Genomic DNA, 22,243 nt, shown 5'->3' with positions numbered 1-22,243 from the left:
GGGGTGCTTCCTAGTGGTGATGACATCGTTTCCGAGCCACCACAGGATGCCTCGTCTGTTGGGCCAGTGGCCGATTCTCCGGCAAGGTCCCGACAGTCACAGAGGGCGGGCCTATTAGTTATAGGGAGCTCCAACGTTAGGCGGGTTATGGAGCCCCTCAGGAAAATAGCGGATAGGTCGGGGAAGAGTGCCAGTGTGCACTCGGTGTGCTTGCCGGGGGGTCTCGTCCGTAATGTGGAGGAGGCCCTTCCGGCAGCTATTGAACGCACTGGGTGTGACCGGCTGCAGATAGTAGCACATGTCGGAACGAATGACGCCTGCCGCTTGGGTTCTGAGGCCATCCTTGGTTCCTTCCGGCGGCTGGCTGATTTGGTGAAGACAACCAGCATCGCACGCGGAGTGCAAGCTGAGCTTAATATCTGCAGCATAGTGCCCAGAGTCGATCGCGGTCCTCTGGTTTGGAGCCGTGTGGAGGGTCTAAACCAGAGGCTCAGACGACTCTGCGACTATAATAGTTGCAAATTCATCGACCTCCGTTATTGGGTGGAGAACTGTAGGGCCCCCCTAGACAGGTCAGGCGTGCACTACACACCGGAAGCAGCTACTAGGGTAGCAGAGTACGTGTGGCGTGCACACAGGGTTTTTTTAGGTTAGAGGGACCCCCGCTTGGGCGAAATGATAAAATACCTAACGGCTTACCAGAGAGGACATTATCATCGTTGATAAAGAACGTCCGTACTCAGAGACCAAAAACAGGAAAAGTTAACGTAATATTGGTAAACTGCAGGAGTATCCAGGGCAAGGTTCCTGAATTAGTATCTCTTATTGAAGGAAATAGTGCGCATATAGTATTAGGAACGGAAAGTTGGTTAAAACCGGAAGTGAACAGTAACGAAATCCTAGACACAGAATGGAATATATACCGCAAGGATAGGATAAACGCCAATGGTGGAGGAGTATTTATAGCAGTAAAGAATTCAATAATATCCAGTGAAGTTATTAGCGAATGCGAAATAATCTGGGTTAAGCTAAGTATCAAAGGTGGGTCAGATATGATAGTCGGATGCTTCTATAGACCACCTGCATCAGCAACCGTAGTAGTTGAGCGCCTCAGAGAGAACCTGCAGAACGTCGTGAAGAAGTTTCGTGATCATACTATTGTAATAGGGGGAGACTTCGATGTACCAGGTATAGAATGGGATAGTCACACAATCAGAACTGGAGCCAGGGACAGAGACTCTTGTGACATTATCCTGACTGCCTTGTCCGAGAATTACTTCGAGCAGATAGTTAGAGAACCAACTCGTGAAGCTAACGTTTTAGACCTCATAGCAACAAATAGACCGGAACTTTTCGACTCCGTGAATGTAGAAGAGGGTATCAGTGATCATAAGTCAGTGGTTGCATCAATGACTACAAGTGTAATAAGAAATGCCAAGAAAGGAAGGAAAATATATTTGCTTAACAAGAGTGATAGGGCACAAATCGCAGAATATCTGAGTGACCACCATCAAACGTTCATTTCTGAGGAAGAGGATGTGGAACAAAAATGGAAAAAATTCAGAAACATCGTCCAGTATGCCTTAGATAAGTTCGTACCGACTAAGGTCCAAAGCGAGGGGAAAGATCCACTGTGGTATAACAATCATGTACGAAAGGTACTACGGAAACAAAGAAAGCTTCATCATAGGTTTCATAGCTGATAAGGAAAAGCTGAACGAAGCGAAAAAGAGCGTAAAGAGAGCAATGAGAGAAGCATTCAACGAATTCGAACATAAAACATTGGCAAACAATCTAAACAAGAACCCTAAAAAGTTTTGGTCATATGTAAAATCGGTAAGCGGATCTAAATCCCCTATTCAGTCACTCGTTGACCACGATGGCACCGAAACAGAGGACGACCGAAGAAAGGCAGAAATACTGAATTCAGTGTTCCGAAACTGTTTCACTGCGGAAAATCGTAACACGGTCCCTGACTTCAGCCGTCGCACGGACGCCAAAATGGAAAATATTGAAATAAACGATATCGGAATTGAAAAACAACTGCTATCACTTAGTAGCGGAAAAGCATCCGGACCAGACGAGATACCCTTAAGATTCTACAGTGATTATGCTAAAGAACTTGCCCCCTTTCTATCAGCAATTTATCGTAGATCGCTGGAAGAACGTAAAGTACCTAGCGACTGGAAGAAAGCGCAGGTCGTTCCCATTTTCAAGAAGGGTCATAAATCAGATGCGAATAATTATAGGCCTATTTCGCTTACGTCAATCTGTTGTAGAATAATGGAACATGTTTTGTGTTCTCGTATTATGACGTTCTTAGATAATACAAATCTCCTTCATCATAACCAACATGGATTCCGCAAACAGAGATCATGTGAAACTCAGCTCGCCCTATTTGCCCAAGAAATTCACAGTGCCGTTGACACTGGCGAGCAGATTGATGCCGCATTCCTGGACTTCAGGAAGGCATTTGATACGGTTCCGCACTTACGTTTAGTGAAAAAAATACGAGCTTACGGAATATCGGACCAGGTTTGTGATTGGATTCAGGATTTCCTAGAAGAAAGAACACAACATGTCATTCTTAACGGTTCAAAATCTGCAGATGTAGAGGTAATTTCGGGAGTACCGCAGGGAAGCGTGATAGGACCTTTATTGTTTACAATATACATAAATGACTTAGTTGACAACATCGGTAGCTCCGTGAGGCTATTTGCAGATGACACGGTTGTCTACAAGAAAGTAGCAACATCAGAAGACTCGTACGTACTCCAGGAGGACCTGCAGAGGATTAATGCATGGTGCGACAGCTGGCAGCTTTCCCTAAACGTAGATAAATGTAATATAATGCGCATACATAGGGGCAGAAATCCATTCCAGTACGATTATGCCATAGGTGGTAAATCATTGGAAGCGGTAACGACCGTAAAATACTTAGGAGTTACTATCCGGAGCGATCTGAAGTGGAATGATCACATAAAACAAATAGTGGGAAAAGCAGGCGCCAGGTTGAGATTCATAGGAAGAATTCTAAGAAAATGTGACTCATCGACGAAAGAAGTAGCTTACAAAACGCTTGTTCGTCCGATTCTTGAGTATTGCTCATCAGTATGGGACCCTTACCATGTTGGATTAATAGAAGAGATAGACATGATCCAGCGAAAAGCAGCGCGATTCGTCATGGGGACATTTAGTCAGCGCGAGAGCGTTACGGAGATGCTGAACAAGCTCCAGTGGCAGACACTTCAAGAAAGGCGTTACGCAATACGGAGAGGTTTATTATCGAAATTACGAGAGAGCACATTCCGGGAAGAGATGGGCAACATATTACTACCGCCCACATATATCTCGCGTAATGATCACAACGAAAAGATCCGAGAAATTAGAGCAAATACGGAGACTTACAAGCAGTCGTTCTTCCCACGCACAATTCGTGAATGGAACAGGGAAGGGGGGATCAGATAGTGGTACAATAAGTACCCTCCGCCACACACCGTAAGGTGGCTCGCGGAGTATAGATGTAGATGTAGATGTAGAAGATATGTGGTGACCAATAAAATACAGTGCAAGTACTTTGAAGAATTAACCTACGAAAATTCTACAGATTGACTAAGGAATTGTTTTACCTATCAACGTGTGTAGCAAAATAGTAAAAGAGGAAGAAACATTTCACTGTGTCACTCGGGTTGTTGGTAAAGGTCCCCACGGATTAAATAGATCCTCAAACTTCAACAACAACTGTTCTACTGCTATCCTTCCAAGGCTGCTACTTACTCCCAGTTTGCTTAAGATGAGAGTCCAAATTGCTTTATCCAAATCACCACCACCTAAAATCTCCAAAATGGCAACCATCCACCTTCTCGACATTTCCATTTCCTCAGTCCCAAAGCTGACTATGCCAATGGGCACTATCTGCTCACCAACCAATTCCTGTGCACATATATCACTCCAGCATATGAAACACTGTGTCTTGTCCAACTCCTCATGTTCTTTTAGTGGGTCTACCAAATATGTTTACCAGCAAATTACTTCCAATGCTCACACACAATAGTTTTCCCATACCCTGCAGTACATTACTGCACAAACTGATCTTTAGTGATGTTGTACGCAGTTTAATTGGTTCCCCTTGTAACAGGGATGAACCTTGTAGCAGTGTGGCACTGTCAGCACTTTTCTCCTTTATAGAACAATGACCAATTGAGTTCTACCATACATGATCAAGGCCAATTTTAGTTTGATGTTTAAGTAAGAAATTAATCCAAAGAAATGTCGCAGAATCCAGAGATCGTACATCACTTATATACACATCACTTAACCTACAATGTGATGGACCCAACCTTCTTTCCACAATGAGGTCCAATATTTGCCACAGACACCTGCAACCCCATGACCAATAAAAATTTGTCTTCCCTTCCATCCATCAAGCCACCTAACCAAAATTCTGCTACTCCATGTGGTCTGGCTGTGTTTATATTCACTGTGAGCACTGCACAGTGGGTCTGGAGCATCAGCTGCTGTTTAACAATGAACTGTTTAATTCCCATCTTGAGTCCACTTATCATGTCCCATGTCAGGCTTTTGCCTGCAATCCCATTCTGGATGCCCTATTCATCTGCATTTCCAACATTGTGGCTCGTAGTGTTCCTGCCTTTTGTGGCCAGTTGTTCTGCATCTGTGTCACTCAACACTTGTGGTAAAAATTCCTTTTCTATCCTGAACCCTAGCCACCATGTCTCTCTCTTCCAATGCTGTCACAGTTGCTCCAGCTGTGTTCTTAGGACATTCTGCCTACACTTTTTCCTGACACCTTATGTGGCAATCCCCGAAAAAAAAAAAAAAAAAAAAAAAAAAAAAAAAAAAAAAAAAAAAAATATATATATATATATATATATATATATATATATATATATGTGCAGCAGTCTTTGTTCTGCCTCTCGAAGAACGACCTTACTGGTATAATCACTTTCTTTCAACTTGCGTATATTGCCATTTAGCTTCTGAATGGCACCCCGTGTTTTGCGACACATTGCTAGCCTCCTCCATCATGTAATACAGCTATTCTTCCTGCTATACCACTATAACAGTAATCATCCCCCCCCCCCCCCCCCCCCCCCCGTCATAATTTCAGGTGATGGACCATTCGTCAATTCCTTATGTTAATTATGTGCATTTCAGAATCACCCACCAACATAAATTGGCCATATGTAACAGCTGTTCTTACGATAACCATCCAAGTTTAGGAGTTGTTAATAAGTCATTTACGAACATTAAACATCCTCCCCTGCCTTATCGCACTAAAGAGAAACTAGGGCAGATGAACTAGAATGTAGGATGGGTATTGATATACTGGACAGGGACCTATCCTCTTAACACATCTTATTGCTTATGCAACCCTATACTGCCTGCTTGCATTTGTACTATTTAGTTTAAGAATATCTGAACTGTCTTCTTTACCCTTGTTTCACTCATTGTAAAGACTGTGTCCACAATAAAAAGGAGAATTAAATGGTAAAGGAATGAACATCAATATCATAGTCATGTTTCTTGACACTAAACACACCTCATTTTTATACCTGATGCTAAATGTGGGCATTCCCTACAGTCCCTGGCATAATGTCCAGGCCTCACACACTGAAAGCAAGTTATTGTAAATAAGTGGGTGCATGCAGCACTGTGCCCTGCCAAGTTACATTGTACAGGGCTATTACAAATGATTGAAGCGATTTCATAAATTCACTGTAGCTCCATTCATTGACATATGGTCACGACACACTACAGATACGTAGAAAAACTCATAAAGTTGTTCGGCTGAAGCCGCACTTCATTTCTTAAACAGGAGATTGGAAAACCGATGGATCGGTCGTGGTGGAGATCATGATCAGCAATTCATGTCATGGCCTCCACGCTCTCCCGACTTAACCCCATGTGATTTCTTTCTGTGGGGTTATGTGAAAGATTGTGTTTCAACCTCCTCTACCAAGAAACGTGCCAGAACTGCGAGCTGGCATCAACGATGCTTTCGAACTCATTGATGGGGACATGCTGTGCCGAATGTGGGAGGAACTTGATTATCGGCTTGATGTCTGCCGAATCACTAAAGGGGCACATATCGAACATTTGTGAATGCCTAAAAAAAACTTTTTGAGTTTTTGTATGTGTGTGCAAAGAATTGTGAAAATATCTCATATAATAAAGTTATTGTAGAGCTGTGAAATCGCTTCAATCATTTGTAATAACCCCGTATATACATAAGTGGATGCAAATGGCCATCTGTCCCCTTATTGTATGCCCTGCAATCACTACACTTACTGAGTCCCCTTTTGACAGATGAACTTTCCATCAAATCATACAGTCTAGGAGATGAGACACCTACATGTCTAAACCAATCACATGGGAATAAAAGTAGTATTTTTTTCATTCACAACATTTAAATTATGTTTCAGATCAGTGCTCTGCTGGGTCTCTCACTGTTTCTCTTTCTTCTGACACCAAATGTAAAAATATTGTGTCTGCAGAGTCCTTTCTGGGGCCAGAGTGTGGTGGTGTACCTTGATGGCACTGGCTTGAGGCCTGGAACCATAAGGTTTGCTGTAGGCTCATAGACCAGCAGCTCTGCAACATAGTGGTTGTCAACACCGATACCACTACTATCCAGGAAGGCTGCTTCTGGCCCATAGTGGTGTATGTGGAAATTGTGCTTTGTTCTACTAATTTCACAGAGAGTGCAGAACCAGAGAATCCCATCCAGTATCAACATCCTTTATCCAGCAGGACTTTTGTACAAGAGGTCAATGCTTGTGTCCTGGTGGTGGGTATGGTCACCAAGGCAGTGGCTTAGAGAGACATCAAAAACCTGTATGGCGAAACCGCTAATTGTACAAAGGGAGATTGGAGACACTTGGAAAAGTGTGACTCATAGCCAATCCCCATTTGTGTTTTTTGCAGTATGATTCCGTTTGCTTTTTAACAGTCACCTAAAGCTTAGTAGACCACTACAGCTGAGTTATACGCATTTGTCACAATGTCTCCAATAGCTATAGACAGGCAATTATACCAGAACTCAACTAATCCAAGGAAGATTGTGTATATCTCTATCTTCTCTACTTTACTAATTTAAATTCTCCAAAATAAATGAATTACTCTCTGAGCAAATCCTGTGTTAAACTATAATACTGCTTTTACCTCAGTATCTCAAAGTATTACAAACTAGAGACCATTCATTAGTGTATCAGCCTGTCTGATACGAAACTATCATGTGCAAATTACCTCCAAAGATATTTTGTGTAATCCTTGCTTTCAAATACACAACATAGCCTATGCTGCTTCACAGATATCAGTCACAGAATTGGTTTTAAGACAAATGCAAATGTCAGTTAATGATGTGGAATGAATCATTCACAGCACAAATTAATTTGTAAATATGCCTACCTGCTGATCATTTATAAACTTCTTCCCTTCCCCAAATATAGAGATGTGAGTTAGTAGTTTCTACCATCACCTTACACACATTACAATAATGGAAATACATCACTACATTACTATGCTTATGTCACTGACCTGATGTATGTTGCTTGGTCTCTTTCTGTGATGGTGTGGACCATAGACATTTCAAGCAAATGCATACTGACTATAATAATTACACACTTCAAAACAGCTTCCAGCCGTGGCACAACATTAAGAAAACGACCATATGTAACTCGCTGTCGTGAACGTAATTTGTGAGTAACAAGAAGCTGGAGTTTCATTTCAAGACTGGAGGTGACATTGGCATTTATTGCTTCTATATTGTCTATTGTTTGCCTATAAATAACAACAAGTAGGCATTAGGAGTCTCCTTTCTTCTTTAAGAATATACCATCAAAGTAATCATGCCTAATACACATTCACTGCCTTATAAACATTAGAATTTTTTTATTAATTTATTTTTATGCAAAGGCTTTAATAAACTGAATTACTGTATTCTTACAATGAAAACAATCAATAACTGACAACATAATGTACATGGACAAATAAAAAAAAATCCACTCACCAAGCGGCAGGAGGAGAAAAAAAAACACACACACACACACACACACACACACACACACACACACACACAAGCTTTTGGAGGCAGCAACTCCTCGTCCTGGCAGAAGAGTTGAAGGGGAAGGAATAGGGGTGAAGAAAAAGGACTGGAGAGATTAATGGAAAGGGGTACAGTTCAGAAAAGTCACTCAGGACCCTGAATCAGGGGAGACTTACCAGACAGGATGAGAAGGAAATTTTCTTCTCATCCGGTCCGGTAAGTCTCCTCTGACACAGGTTTCTGGGTGACTTTTCTGTACTGTGCCCCTTTCCCTAAACCTCTCCAGTCCTTTTCCTTGACCCCTATTCCTTCCCATTAACTCTCCACCAGAAGAATGGGTCACTGGATCCAAAAGCTTCTAGAAATTAAACCTTTTTGTGTGTGCATTCTCCTGCTGCCGCTTGGTGAGTAGGCTTTTTATCTGCCCATGTACATTATACTGACTCACTGTATTGCTTGGTAAGTAAATTAAGAACAAATGCTACAAACTACACTTTACCACAATCCGCAGAGTAGCATTAATGAACATTTTGTCTTTTAGAATTAAATGCTTTGTTTGGTACTATTGGGAATGTTGAAAAATATGCAACAACAGACGTGCACTATTGATACTCTCCAAGACAAGAACCTTTTTCCATGAAAAATAATACAGGTAGGACATAGTTTTTTCCTCCAAAATAGTCAATAATATGATGAATATAGCACAATTACAATATTAGTGGAAAGTAAATGGATTAGACTGTCACTATCTACAGTGCTGGAAACATATGCAGACTGATGATGGACGTAAGACTTTTGACAGGTTATTGTTGAGTTGATAGTCGGATTAGACTAGTCCTGTGGTGATGTGAGATGACCAGGTTTTGTTGCCAAAAATTCTCTGACAGAAATCAAAAGGACCATCTCTGGTGGCACGGATTATAAAACTGGTGGCAAATTCAAAATTCACTGGAAGTATCTCCTGTCATTAGCCCTTTGATATTAGTTGACTTTGATGCATAGCTCCCAACTTCCAGAAAGCATAGTAGGACAATATACAAATAATTTGAGAATACTTCATTGTTCCATGCTAGTATTTAATAATAATAAAAATAATAGTAACAATAGTGACTTCTGGACTGAAAGTCCATAATTAATCTATGAATTAAAGACCATCAGCAACAACTACCCAACATAAAAATTTACATGCTGATTACCAGGGCCGTATAATTAAAAGATGGCCATATGCTCACCACTTCAGGCAAGTATTTTGGAGTACTTCACTGCCATCATTAAGTAGTCACTGGCTGGCATGTCATCGACAGTACTTAGCTAAAAACCAGTAGTAGTTCAGGCAGTTGATAAGACTGAATGCTTGACAAAGTTATATTAATTTATTAACACATGAGACTATGCATTTATGGGTATTTTTGCTCTGTATATTATTAGCCTTTGTGCATGTTAAATTCTGAAATGATTTACGACTGTTACAATCACCAAAATATCTTTATTGTGTGATAAAATACAGAAATTTCAATTTTAGGTCCATTTGGTTCTTTTTGTGTACCCTTTTCCTGGAAGAATGTATTAAGCACAAAAGGGTTATTCTGAACAAATTCCAGTAACACATAAGATCTGTCATTCTTGGTATTACACTCCTGGAAATTGAAATAAGAACACCGTGAATTCATTGTCCCAGGAAGGGGAAACTTTATTGACACATTCCTGGGGTCAGATACATCACATGATCACACTGACAGAACCACAGGCACATAGACACAGGCAACAGAGCATGCACAATGTCGGCACTAGTACAGTGTATATCCACCTTTCGCAGCAATGCAGGCTGCTATTCTCCCATGGAGACGATCGTAGAGATGCTGGATGTAGTCCTGTGGAACGGCTTGCCATGCCATTTCCACCTGGCGCCTCAGTTGGACCAGCGTTCGTGCTGGACGTGCAGACCGCGTGAGACGACGCTTCATCCAGTCCCAAACATGCTCAATGGGGGACAGATCCGGAGATCTTGCTGGCCAGGGTAGTTGACTTACACCTTCTAGAGCACGTTGGGTGGCACGGGATACATGCGGACGTGCATTGTCCTGTTGGAACAGCAAGTTCCCTTGCCGGTCTAGGAATGGTAGAACGATGGGTTCGATGACGGTTTTGATGTACCGTGCACTATTCAGTGTCCCCTCGACGATCACCAGTGGTGTACGGCCAGTGTAGGAGATCGCTCCCCACACCATGATGCCGGGTGTTGGCCCTGTGTGCCTCGGTCGTATGCAGTCCTGATTGTGGCGCTCACCTGCAGTGCGCCAAACACGCATACGACCATCATTTGCACCAAGGCAGGAGCGACTCTCATCGCTGAAGACGACACGTCTCCATTCGTCCCTCCATTCACGCCTGTCGCGACACCACTGGAGGCGGGCTGCACGATGTTGGGGCGTGAGCGGAAGACGGCCTAACGGTGTGCGGGACCGTAGCCCAGCTTCATGGAGACGGTTGCGAATGGTCCTCGCCGATACCCCAGGAGCAACAGTGTCCCTAATTTGCTGGGAAGTGGCGGTGCGGTCCCCTACGGCACTGCGTAGGATCCTACGGTCTTGGCGTGCATCCGTGCGTCGCTGCGGTCCGGTCCCAGGTCGACGGGCACGTGCACCTTCCGCCGACCACTGGCGACAACATCGATGTACTGTGGAGACCTCACGCCCCACGTGTTGAGCAATTCGGCGGTACGTCCACCCGGCCTCCCGCATGCCCACTATACGCCCTCGCTCAAAGTCCGTCAACTGCACATACGGTTCACGTCCACGCTGTCGCGGCATGCTACCAGTGTTAAAGACTGCGATGGAGCTCCGTATGCCACGGCAAACTGGCTGACACTGACGGCGGCGGTGCATAAATGCTGCGCAGCTAGCGCCATTCGACGGCCAACACCGCGGTCCCTGGTGTGTCCGCTGTGCCGTGCGTATGATCATTGCTTGTACAGCCCTCTCGCAGTGTCCGGAGCAAGTATGGTGGGTCTGACACACCGGTGTCAATGTGTTCTTTTTTCCATTTCCAGGAGTGTATATTCGAAGTTTCCTGCTGAAGAGTTCTTTAAATTTTGTCTTATTTTTAAAAAATAAAATCAACCACCATTTTGAAATGGGATATACTTTCATTTATTGATTTGTATAACACTTCTACCTCCCAATTGTTATGCATGTTGATGCATAAACATAAATTGTTTCCAACAGAACCAATTAATACACTGTTCATCTGACAGTGAAGTTTTAAATCAAAAGTAATTTAGCAGTCAGTCACTGTGTTATACATATGCATAATAGTCCAATGGATAGACTTTGGCTCAGCAGAGTTGGCGAGCAACAAATCCATAGTTGTTTCCTACAAAATGATCTATCAAGACGGTTACCTAATTGGTACCACGTAGTCCCACAGTTTGAGTGTCTGAATGGGACAATGGGAACAGCCATATTTGGTTAAAAAAAAAAAAAAAAAAAAAATGGCTCTGAGCACTATGCGACTTAACTTCTGAAGTCATCACTCGGCTAGAACTTAGAACTAATTAAACCTAACTAACCTAAGGACATCACACACATCCATGCCCGAGGCAGGATTCGAACCTGCGACCGTAGCGTTCACTCGGTTCCAGACTGTAGTGCCTAGAACCGCACGGCCACTCTGGCCGGTCATATATGGCCCCCTTAATATTTACAATGGTGTAATGAAGGGCTCTTCCCCAGCTCTTAGTAGAATCACTTTTAATTGTTCTTATAACACATATTTCTTATAAATTTTAATGCAAAAATTGATTGCTGTAGCAGTTCCCACCTGAGTAAAGTGATGGCTTCCGTATTACTCTTTGGAATAGGCATTATAGGGATATGTACACTGGACAGAAATACTTCCAATATATTTGGTAGGTCTTCAAGCCTACCCCAGTTATCAGCATCATCCACATGCTTTTCATGAGTCAAAGTAGCTGTTACGTATTTGGTTAGATGTTGATAAAGGCTACAAACATCTTGGTTCACCTTAACCATATCATTCCAACTTGGCCACGGTGTTTCTGGAGGCCTGGGGCACTGTTTCCACACTGTAATACTCTTCGCTGTTTGCAATATAGCTGCCTTCAAAATGGCAATATTATGGAATCTGTGAATATAATACAATAACAATGAATGAAAAAAAAAAAAAAAAACCACTTAGTGTAGTGTTCATAACACAATTAACTAATTACTACATATTAAAGATTAATATCTACTGTGATGACAGAAGGCTACAGCGCACAAGTGTTCCTATAAAATACAACATTAAAAACAATAGAAGCATGTAAGTTAAAAGTTACCTTTAGCAGTTATGAAAGAATTGTTTTGCTTAATTATAGGTCATTATAGCTCAATAATATTCAGCAGTTACCTAATTTTTACTGAAACACTGTTGAGTGCTCAACAGAAGTACAAGCATCACAGAGCATTCGTCTTATCTGTGACATTTTAGGTCAGAAAAAAACTGAAGCTCTTATTACTAAATTGAGTACTCTTTTCCGTAAAGTGTTAGTAACCTAAACATCAAAGGCAAAGATGATCACTACTGCACATTTAGCATATAGAAGCCCATATTACCCTAATAGTGATTAAGATCAATAATCAATTTTTTAATTTTTATGTTAAAAAAATTCTCTGCAGTTTTCTGAACGTGAAACTTAGAGAAATTTAAAAATGGCTACCATGTCACGCAGACAGCTACTGTAAGAACAAAATTTGGCTGTCACTTGTTTGTTTCTTATGAATCTGCAGTCTTCTAATGTTCAGTAACCTGTGAGAGCATCATGGTTGCTTCACTTTTGTATGTACAGAGAGGTAGTCATTATTTTGCCACTGACAGTTGTGGAATTAGTTGCGGTAGTTCTGTACCAGCCTTCATCAAAAACTTCAAAAAATTTTATGTGTATTTTAGTAGTAGATGAAATTTTTTAATACACTATGCACCAAACCATACGATTTATGGGCCTCGAGTCACGCAAAAATCACAAGGCCCATAAATTTTATGGGCTGCTGCTTTTAATTTAGTGCAAAACACTGCAAGGTTACTTTAACACATTTGGTCCGTGTTAAACTTATCTTTGCACAATAAGGAACTGATAAAAACAGAGTTTATTACAATGCTCGCAGTTCAACTTGTTGCAGGTAATACACATGAAGTCGTACAAAGAAATAAAGGAACAGATTGGCTGATTTGGGGGAGGGAGCCAAACAGCGAGATCATTGGTCCCATCGGATTAGGGAAGGACGGGGAAGAAAATCAGCCATGCCCTTTCAAATGAAGGAACTTTGGGCCAGCTAACAGAGAGGCATTTTTTGAAGCATGTATCTCCAACTACTAAGAAATGTGCTGCTTGTGTGTGTCATTTATGCAGTTCCAGAAGCAAGAGAGAGAGTGACAGGGCTTCTTGTAAAGAGATATGCTACCAGTGTTGTGTTGCATTATGCCTGGAACCTTGTTTCACAATTTTCCACACTAAATAATAATAATAATAATAATAAAACAGAACTGACAGCAAGAAACAAGACAAAAGCTATAAATACTTATGCTATACCAATATTGACCTACTCATTTGGAGCAGTGAAATGGAGTAACACAGACCTAGAAGCACTCAATACACTTACACGATCACAATGCCACAAATATAGAATACATCACATACATTCAGCAACTGAAAGATTCACATTAAGCAGAAAGGAAGGAGGAAGGGGATTTATTGACATAAAAAACCTACATTATGGACAGGTAGACAATTTAAGAAAATTCTTTATAGAACGAGCAGAAACTAGCAAAATACACAAAGCAATCACTCATATAAATACATCGGCTACACCACTGCAATTTCATAACCACTTCTACAACCCTTTAGATCACATAACATCAACAGATACAAAGAAAGTAAATTGGAAAAAGAAAACACTACATGGCAAGCACCCATATCATCTAACACAGCCGCACATCGATCAAGACGCATCCAACACATGGCTAAGAAAAGGCAATATATACAGTGAGACAGAAGGATTCATGATTGCAATACAGGATAAAACAATAAACACCAGATATTACAGCAAGCATATTATTAAAGATCCCAATACCACAGCAGATAAATGCAGACTTTGCAAACAACAAATAGAAACAGTAGATCACATCACAAGCAGATGTACAATACTAGCAAATACAGAATACCCCAGAAGACATGACAATGTAGCAAAAATAATACATCAACAGCTTGCCTTACAACATAAGCTTATAAAACAACATGTTCCCACATACAAGTATGCACCACAAAATGTACTGGAGAACGATGAATACAAATTATACTGGAACAGAACCATTATAACAGATAAAACAACACCACATAACAAACCTGACATCATACTCACCAATAAAAAGAAATTAACACAACTAATCGAAATATCCATACCCAATACAACAAATATACAAAAGAAAACAGGAGAAAAAATTGAAAAATACATCCAACTGGCTGAGGAAGTCAAGGACATGTGGCATCAGGATGAAGTTGACATTATACCAATTATACTATCAACTACAGGAGTCATACCATACAATATCCACCAGTACATCAATGCAATACTGCTACATCTAAACTTATATATACAACTACAGAAATCTGTAATTATTGATACATGTTCAATTACCCGAAAGTTCCTAAATGCAATATAACACATACCATACAGTTAAAAGGAAGTGATGCTTGATCAAGGTCCGCATCACTTTCCATTTTTAACCAGACTTAACGCCTGAGAAAGTAAAGAAATAATAATAATATATGTTGAAATTTAAATGCAATACCTTTAAGATAGTTAAAAATAAATTATTCTCCATTGTCATGAGCCTAACCTTTTGTAGCAGCATGAACAGCATAGATACATGTTTCGTTGATCCAAAGAATGTCATCAAAATTAATGTCTTTTACTTCATGCAAAATTCTGCATCACTATGCAGCTACATCTGCTCATTGTATTAAGATTTTATGGCCCGGAATATTTCTGTCTTTAAATCCGAGACCCTGCAGAACCAGTTGCAATGATGATATGCTGCCTTCAAAAAGTTCTGGCTCACACAATGTCATACAAAACATATCTAATGTGGACCTATATCTGTGACGATGACAAAGTGTATAGGTGATGCCAAGTCACATCTCGTGCAAAAGGATCCAGTTTCTGAATACTTATCTTTTATGTGATGCTAAATGGGTCAATCCAAATGAAGTGGTCCAATAAAAATTAAGTTTGTTGCTTGGCCATTTTTAAATATTTTATTTTTTTTATATGTGATTACCCTATAATTGGGAAGTTCAAAACAGTTTTTTTTAAAAAAATTTCCTTTCACATTTACTGAATGGTGGCCATTTTCGTTTTTAAGCGCGCGACTATGTTTCAGTTTAGAGACGTTAGCAAAAATATGAATATCTCTGCACTGGGTTAAGTTACTACATTGCAATTGACATGATTGTTTTTAGAAAAGTGTCCTCTACAACACTGTCAATTATACAAAATACCCTAAATTCAAAAATAACTAGTCAAAATTACCTCCAAAGTTTGGTATCCAAATTTTCAAAAATCCACTTTTTAGGTCCAAAAATAACAAACAAGGAGTGATTTATGAGTGTCTGTTTTTTTCCTATAGTTAGATATCATACACTACTAGCCTTATATTGAGCAAGACCACTGTTTCCTTAATTTTTTTATGAATTTTGGAAATTTGAAAATTTTCATTTTTTATAAAGTTTGGGGTTAGTTATCCCAGGTGAGACTGAATATGAAAATATGATTTTTGGCACAGTTTGTACACCTATATGATAGCAACGTACTGTAAAAATTTCAACATTGATATCTGAATGTGAACAAAGATACGAATTTTTGAAAATGAGGAGATAATTCACATTACTCTACAACTGATCTTATGGCTGTTGCCTATTCATGTGTGATACTGACGAGATATAATCGATTATTATTGAAGTAAGGTACTGAAACATCACTGAAATTAACATTTGCATTATTCTGACATACTTAAAATAAATATTTTTAATTGACAACCTTTGAGATGCGACTGTCCCTCAACCTGATGGTGAATGTTAAGAACACTTATTTCTTCAGACAGCTTCAATAAGACCTCCCAGCTGCTGTGGTTAAGTTCAAGCACTAAAAGTTTCCTTAAAACATTTTCGACTGGTATCCAAACTTTGTTACTAGTAGATTTCTTGAATGATGTTCTTGGGCCAGGAGGGTGGTAAAAATGCACGAAAACATCTTCGTTTTCCATACTTATTCTTTCAACCTCTGCAAGCCACCACTGCCCATCATACACACATGCCACTATGTCATTCAGTGTTAAAGACAGAGATGTAATTTTACTGACACAATGATCCTCATAAATTTCAGTTCTGATGTTACATAGCATCGAACTAAGTTTTCTGCAATGCCAACGAATTTGTGGAAATGCCTTGTTCCTTTTATTGCTATACAGTTTTCAAATCTGGTTTGAAGTGTTGTTTTCATATGGAGAACCACTTCTTTCTTGATCAGAAAATAGGTAATGCCTTTAATATTATCCTTGCAAAAGACATACATGTCCTGTACTGTGAGAATTTGGTCTGTGGTTGGTCTTTGTAGGCTGGCTTTACTTACTTCATGTTTCGTTGTACCTCCTACTCCATCACATGCATTTTTACCATGGCAAGATGCAAAAAAGTGCCATTCAGCCTCCAACCCAAAGTCTAATTTGCAGTTGCACAGATTTGAAAAATTCTTTTTGTTCTTATACTGACTACCACCTCCATCGGAAAAGTATATCAGCTTCTCAACCTTGGGAAAATTTTCTTTTATGTAATTTATTATATACTTTTGAAACACACGTACAGCCAAAGTGTTGTGCTACAAGTAGTCGCTTAGAATGCAAACTGAAGAACTGCAAACTTCATCTTTCTCATTTTTAAAGTAGAGTATAAATGGATGCACTGTTGCCTGGTCATTGACCCAGTGGTACCCTTGTATTGCATCCTGAATCACAAATGTAAAATTTTCTGCAAAATCAGCTAGCATTATGCATTCAGTTTCATGAAGTTATGCTTTTTTGTCCTTCAAAAACTTACTTTGGATTTTAGAAATGTAGTGATGACTTTTGAGTTTTTGTAAGTTATCAATTAAATATTCCAAGTACTCTTCCTGAGATTTAACCACTGTTATCATTTCTGCCCTGTCAGTTGTGACCCATTGTTTGAAGGTAATACTGTCTGGCATTTCCTCATCATATTCGTGAAACAATTCAATAACAGTTTCCTTACCAGGGCATTTACTACACAAACTCATCATGCAGTCCTAACTGTTAGTGTCCACTGAGTTTTGCACCCGCAATCATCAGTTTGACATTTTGATGATGTAAACAAATACATATGGAGTGTGTCCCTGAGGATCCAGCCAAAATACACCACTTATGGCGGAGGTCACAAAATTTTGACCTTACAATTTTGCTTTCAGGACGAGAAAGCTACATAAAGTTCATTTAAATTTGACAGCACTAGTCGTTTCTGCTTTGTTACTTTAACTCTATTTATAACAACTCTTTTGCTATCTTTACAACCTGGGCACATTCTACGGTTTTCATCATCTTCAAAAAACTGCTGGATCTTTTTAACTGTTTCTTCACTTAAACCTACTCCCTTCTTCTTTCCTAAAACTGGAAGAATGCCTTGCTCTTTCACTAATTTTTGGGATAGTTTAATCAAAAAATGAGAAATGTAGAATTCATGAACTATTTTTTCTCTTGACCATGAGTCAGGGAGCAAACTTAAAATTTTACTTTTTGTCACTGAAGATTTAATTTTTAATTTCTCTATTAAGCTCAAATATTCAGTGTCAGACGATGCTGGTGGTAGGTTTTCTTCCTCTTCAGAAATAATGTTGGTATCTGTATTATTAAAGCATGATTCCCAGTCTTTTCTAATTTTGTTTGAAATTTGCTGTACCTTATTTTCAATAGCTGCTTTTCTTTTTCTGCTACTCAATTTTAATATTTTTGAAGCAGGAGATATGTCTAACTTAGAACAAGCAAAATCCAATATGCTAACAGCTTCCTCATTAAGAATATAAATGTCATTAACAAGGTTACATGATTCTGGTTCTGGAATCACAACAAATATTTTTGAGTAACAATTTGGGCACAGGGAATTTCCAGGAATCACACTATGTTTCACTGGGGAAGCTGTTTCACTCTCACATAACAAAGACAAATGTTTAAGTTTTATTTCCCTTAAAGTTTTAGTCATAGGATTTTTATGAACTTTAAGTGGATCACAGCACTTACTTCCAAAAATGTGGTTGTACTTCAGAATATATTTCTTCTCATGATAGTCACACACTGATGTTACAGAAGGACTTACTCAAGATTTAAACAAAGTTTGTCTAACTTCAACAAAGTCATTGACATTTTTCAAGTTTTTTGAAACTGAACTGTAAACTGTTTTGTGCTACACTTCATTCTCCAACAGAGCACTGTTCATCCATGTTATTGCATTCCAGTTAATCTCTAGAAATTAATTACAAATTACACACAGAACAAAGCACATAACACATTCTACACTCTCGATGAAGTATGTACATCCACTCTAACAGAGGTTTCAACAGACTGAGTAAAACAATGCCACACCCAGCAATAATGTACTTACTTCTACAATGCCACACCCAGCAATTACATACTTCTTTATTGACAATAAACCTAAATGTAAATGGGCATTTTCATTATCATAGAACAAAAGCGAAATCTCCTATTGTTTAATATTGCATTATTAAAAATAAATAAACTAAATGAATATTGGGTAATAGTGTTAAGTAAATATGTCACAATTAAATTTTATTACAATGAAACAATAAACCCCTTAAATATGCAACAGCCATAAGATCGGTTGTAGAGTAATGTGAATTATCTCCTCATTTTCAAAAATTCAGTTTTGTTCACAGTCAGATATCAATGTTAAAATTTTTACAGTACATTGCTATCATTTAGGTGTCCGAACTGCAAAAATCATATTTTTATATTCAGACCCACCTGGGATAACTAACCCCAAACTTAAAAAAAAATGGAAATTTTCAAATTTCAAAAATTCAGAAAAAATTAAGGATACATTTGTAAGTGTTCTTGCTCTCTATGAGGCTAGCAGTGTATAGTATCTAACTATAGGAAAAAATACACACTCATAAATCACTCCTTGTTTGTTATTTTTGGGCCTAAAATGTGGATTTTTGAAAATTTGGATACCAAACTTTGGAGGTCATTTTGACTGGTTATTTTTGAATTTAGGGTATTTTGTGTAATAGACAATGTTGTAGAGGACACTTTTCTAAAAACAATCATGTCAGTTGCAATGTAGTAACTGAACCCAGTGCAGAGATACTCAAATTTTCGCTAATGTCTCCAGACTGAAAAATCGTAGGACACCCTCAAATACTAATGGCCGCCATCCAGTAAAGGTAGAAGATAAATTATTAAAAAAAAAAAACCAAACTGTTTTGAACTTCTCAAATATAGGGCAATCAACCATCACTGGATCACTTCACACTGATTGACCAGAATTGTTTCTTGTGCAGAAGGATCCAGATTTGTTCAATGTTTCTGAATACTTTTCTTCTTGCCCAGCGTATGAAGACAACCGAAGCCCGTTTGATTTCCTTCCTTCTTGTATTTTTCTTTACCAATACAAAGTACGGTTATTTTACCAACTTTAACCATGAGAGTGCTTTGGGAACTATTTTGGAAACTGGTTAACAGAGGTCTTCGATTTTGCACCTTCCTCTCAAAATATTCCCACAAATTGCACACAAGTTGGGATGATTGTCCTTTAAACACAATTCCTTTTCCTGCTTTCTTTCTTGACGTGTTTGGATCCTGAATCCTGGATCTGCCCCCTATGTTTCACATTTCATCAGACATGATAACCACACCAAAAACAACATACATACATACAATGATGGCAATGGGATGCACTAGTTTCATACACACTAGACAAATAATGAAAGTGAAATGACCATTTGTTAAGGCAGTTTGGCCATGGGAACAGTTCGGGCATGATGCAGAGCAAACAATGCCACATTCTCAATGTTTTATTTCTGTAGAGCAGGCAACTCCAGTTACCCACATCTCACTATTATGTCAATCGCCAGGTTATTTCAACCAAAGTGCACCACAGGTTCTGTAATCTTGCTGTGGGCAAATGTTGAAGTGGATTCAGTATATATGTCAGATGACTTTGGGCTGGTATTGACTAATTTTAGTTGCTGTCAAACATAGCTCTGAAACAATACTATGAGCAGGAACATTGTGTTACCCAATGTTGAATTCTATTTTATTTCTTTGATACATAATTTGCAGAAATAAATACTGTATCATTACCAAATGCTCAAAATATGGCAACTGTAGCACTAGTCTTTTTTTAAAACTGCAGTGGAGTGCATGTTAATTTGAAACTTCCTGTCCGATTACAACCATATGCCAAAGCATGAATTCACTCCAGAAAATAAACACTAGGCTGTAGCAAAGCCACTTTTCTATGATATTGTTTCTTCTGGGACTGCTAGTCTCACAAGGTATGCAGGACAACTTTTGTGAAGTTCAGGAAGTAGGGAAGAGGTACTGGCAGAAGTAAACCTGTGCAGGCAGGTTGTGAGTCGTGCCTGGGTAGTTTAGTTGACATAGCACTTACCCGTGAAAGGCAAAAGTTCTGGGTTTGAGTCCTCCCTCTAATATGACTAAATGAATCTGTTGTTACCTCTGTGTGACAATGTTTTCTATTTCCAGATGTCCCCAGTAAAAGCATTAAGTTACAATGGACAAACTGTACATTTTGCAGTCTACCCAAAAAACACACACACACACACACACACACACACACACACACACACACACACACACACACACACAAACAAAACTGCAGTTGCCTGAGACTGCAGTTTTGTGTGTGTGTGTGTGTGTGTGTGTGTGTGTGTGTGCGCGTTCTATTGTTGATGAAGGCCTTGCTGGCTGAAAGCTTTATTTGTGACAGTCTTTTTGTTGTGCCTATTTATGACTCACCCTCTCCACCATACGGTGAGTAGCAACTTTCGTTTCATAATACTGTTACATTACATCCTGGATTTTCCATTGTTTTATTATAACCTAACACAAAATACTTTCATTGGGACACACTTTCAACATATTATGCCAAGAAACTACACAGCTTAAAAGAGACAAGCCTAATGTCCTTCAAATAGAAGCAGAAGCAAAGTTCATTTTCCAATGCAGAAAATATATTAATTTTGGATGGAAAGCCTTTAAAGAGGATGCTGAGCAATGTCAAATTTTCCAGACTAGTATCTGACTGACAGGTGGCAGAAATAGATATCATCAGTAACTTTATGTCAACACAATGATAGCATGATTGAAAAAATTCACTTCAGCCCAATTTGCAGTTATGATTGTGTCAACTGCAGATCACTGTCTTTCCTCTGGAGCAAATAAGAAGCATCTTTCTTCTCCTCTTCATACTTGCTATCTTATAGAATAATAATATTGGAAAGAAAGCAAGCAAGGCCATTAGTGGTGGACAGGTGTGTAGATGTGAGGAGTGGGAAGGTACAAGATAAGAGCAAGTATTCATTGTAATGACTACAAAATTAAATTTGCCAACTGAATACGTTCAATGACTGTTAGACGGCGAAGTTTGGGAGCAGCGAGAAGTGGAACAATTTCTATAAGTTGTCAACAGTAAGTTGGGCTTCGGCTCCCAACCTGTTATCGGCACATTTTGGTACACTCCCTGTCAACTGTCTTATCTTTATGATTGGTGCCAACTTCAGTGACCTAACCGAGTAGCACTGTAATAGGGTGACAAACTTGTGTTGTGTCAATGTAACAAGTGTGTTTAAATGTGAACAGTATTCAACCATATAAACTTATACTTCCACGTGTAATTTATAGACCATAGTTGATGATTATCTATGCCGCATGCTTGCCTAAAGTTGCATCATTTTATCATTCTATAGCAGCCAGACAACATTCCCCCCTCTTATGTCTACTCAAAGTGGCAACTAAGGTCTCCTTCCTGCTTCCTCTGTACCTCACAATCTACTGTGGGCTAAGATTAACTCA

The 22,243-nt window shown here is 39.3% G+C and overlaps 1 protein-coding gene across 3 annotated transcripts in view; it reads right to left on the bottom strand.

The window, feature by feature from the left end:
- Positions 1-22,243, bottom strand: part of LOC124715831 (endoplasmic reticulum membrane-associated RNA degradation protein-like) — an 80,343-nt gene that overhangs the window by 3,342 nt on the left and 54,758 nt on the right. For 2 of the 3 annotated variants that reach the window (XM_047243125.1, XM_047243126.1), the window contains exons 6-7: positions 11,888-12,211; positions 7,561-7,803 (exon numbers count right to left, since the gene is read on the bottom strand). In XM_047243125.1, coding sequence (XP_047099081.1) covers positions 7,561-7,803; positions 11,888-12,211 — 567 coding nt within the window. The remainder of the gene's footprint in view (positions 1-7,560; positions 7,804-11,887; positions 12,212-22,243) is intronic. The other variant, XM_047243127.1, reaches the window with a different exon arrangement.

The sequence above is a fragment of the Schistocerca piceifrons genome, chromosome 1 (genome assembly GCF_021461385.2).
Source record: "Schistocerca piceifrons isolate TAMUIC-IGC-003096 chromosome 1, iqSchPice1.1, whole genome shotgun sequence".
Lineage (NCBI taxonomy): Eukaryota > Metazoa > Arthropoda > Insecta > Orthoptera > Acrididae > Schistocerca > Schistocerca piceifrons.
The sequence above is the reverse complement of the archived record's forward strand: the minus strand, read 5'-3'. Positions and strand labels throughout refer to the sequence as shown.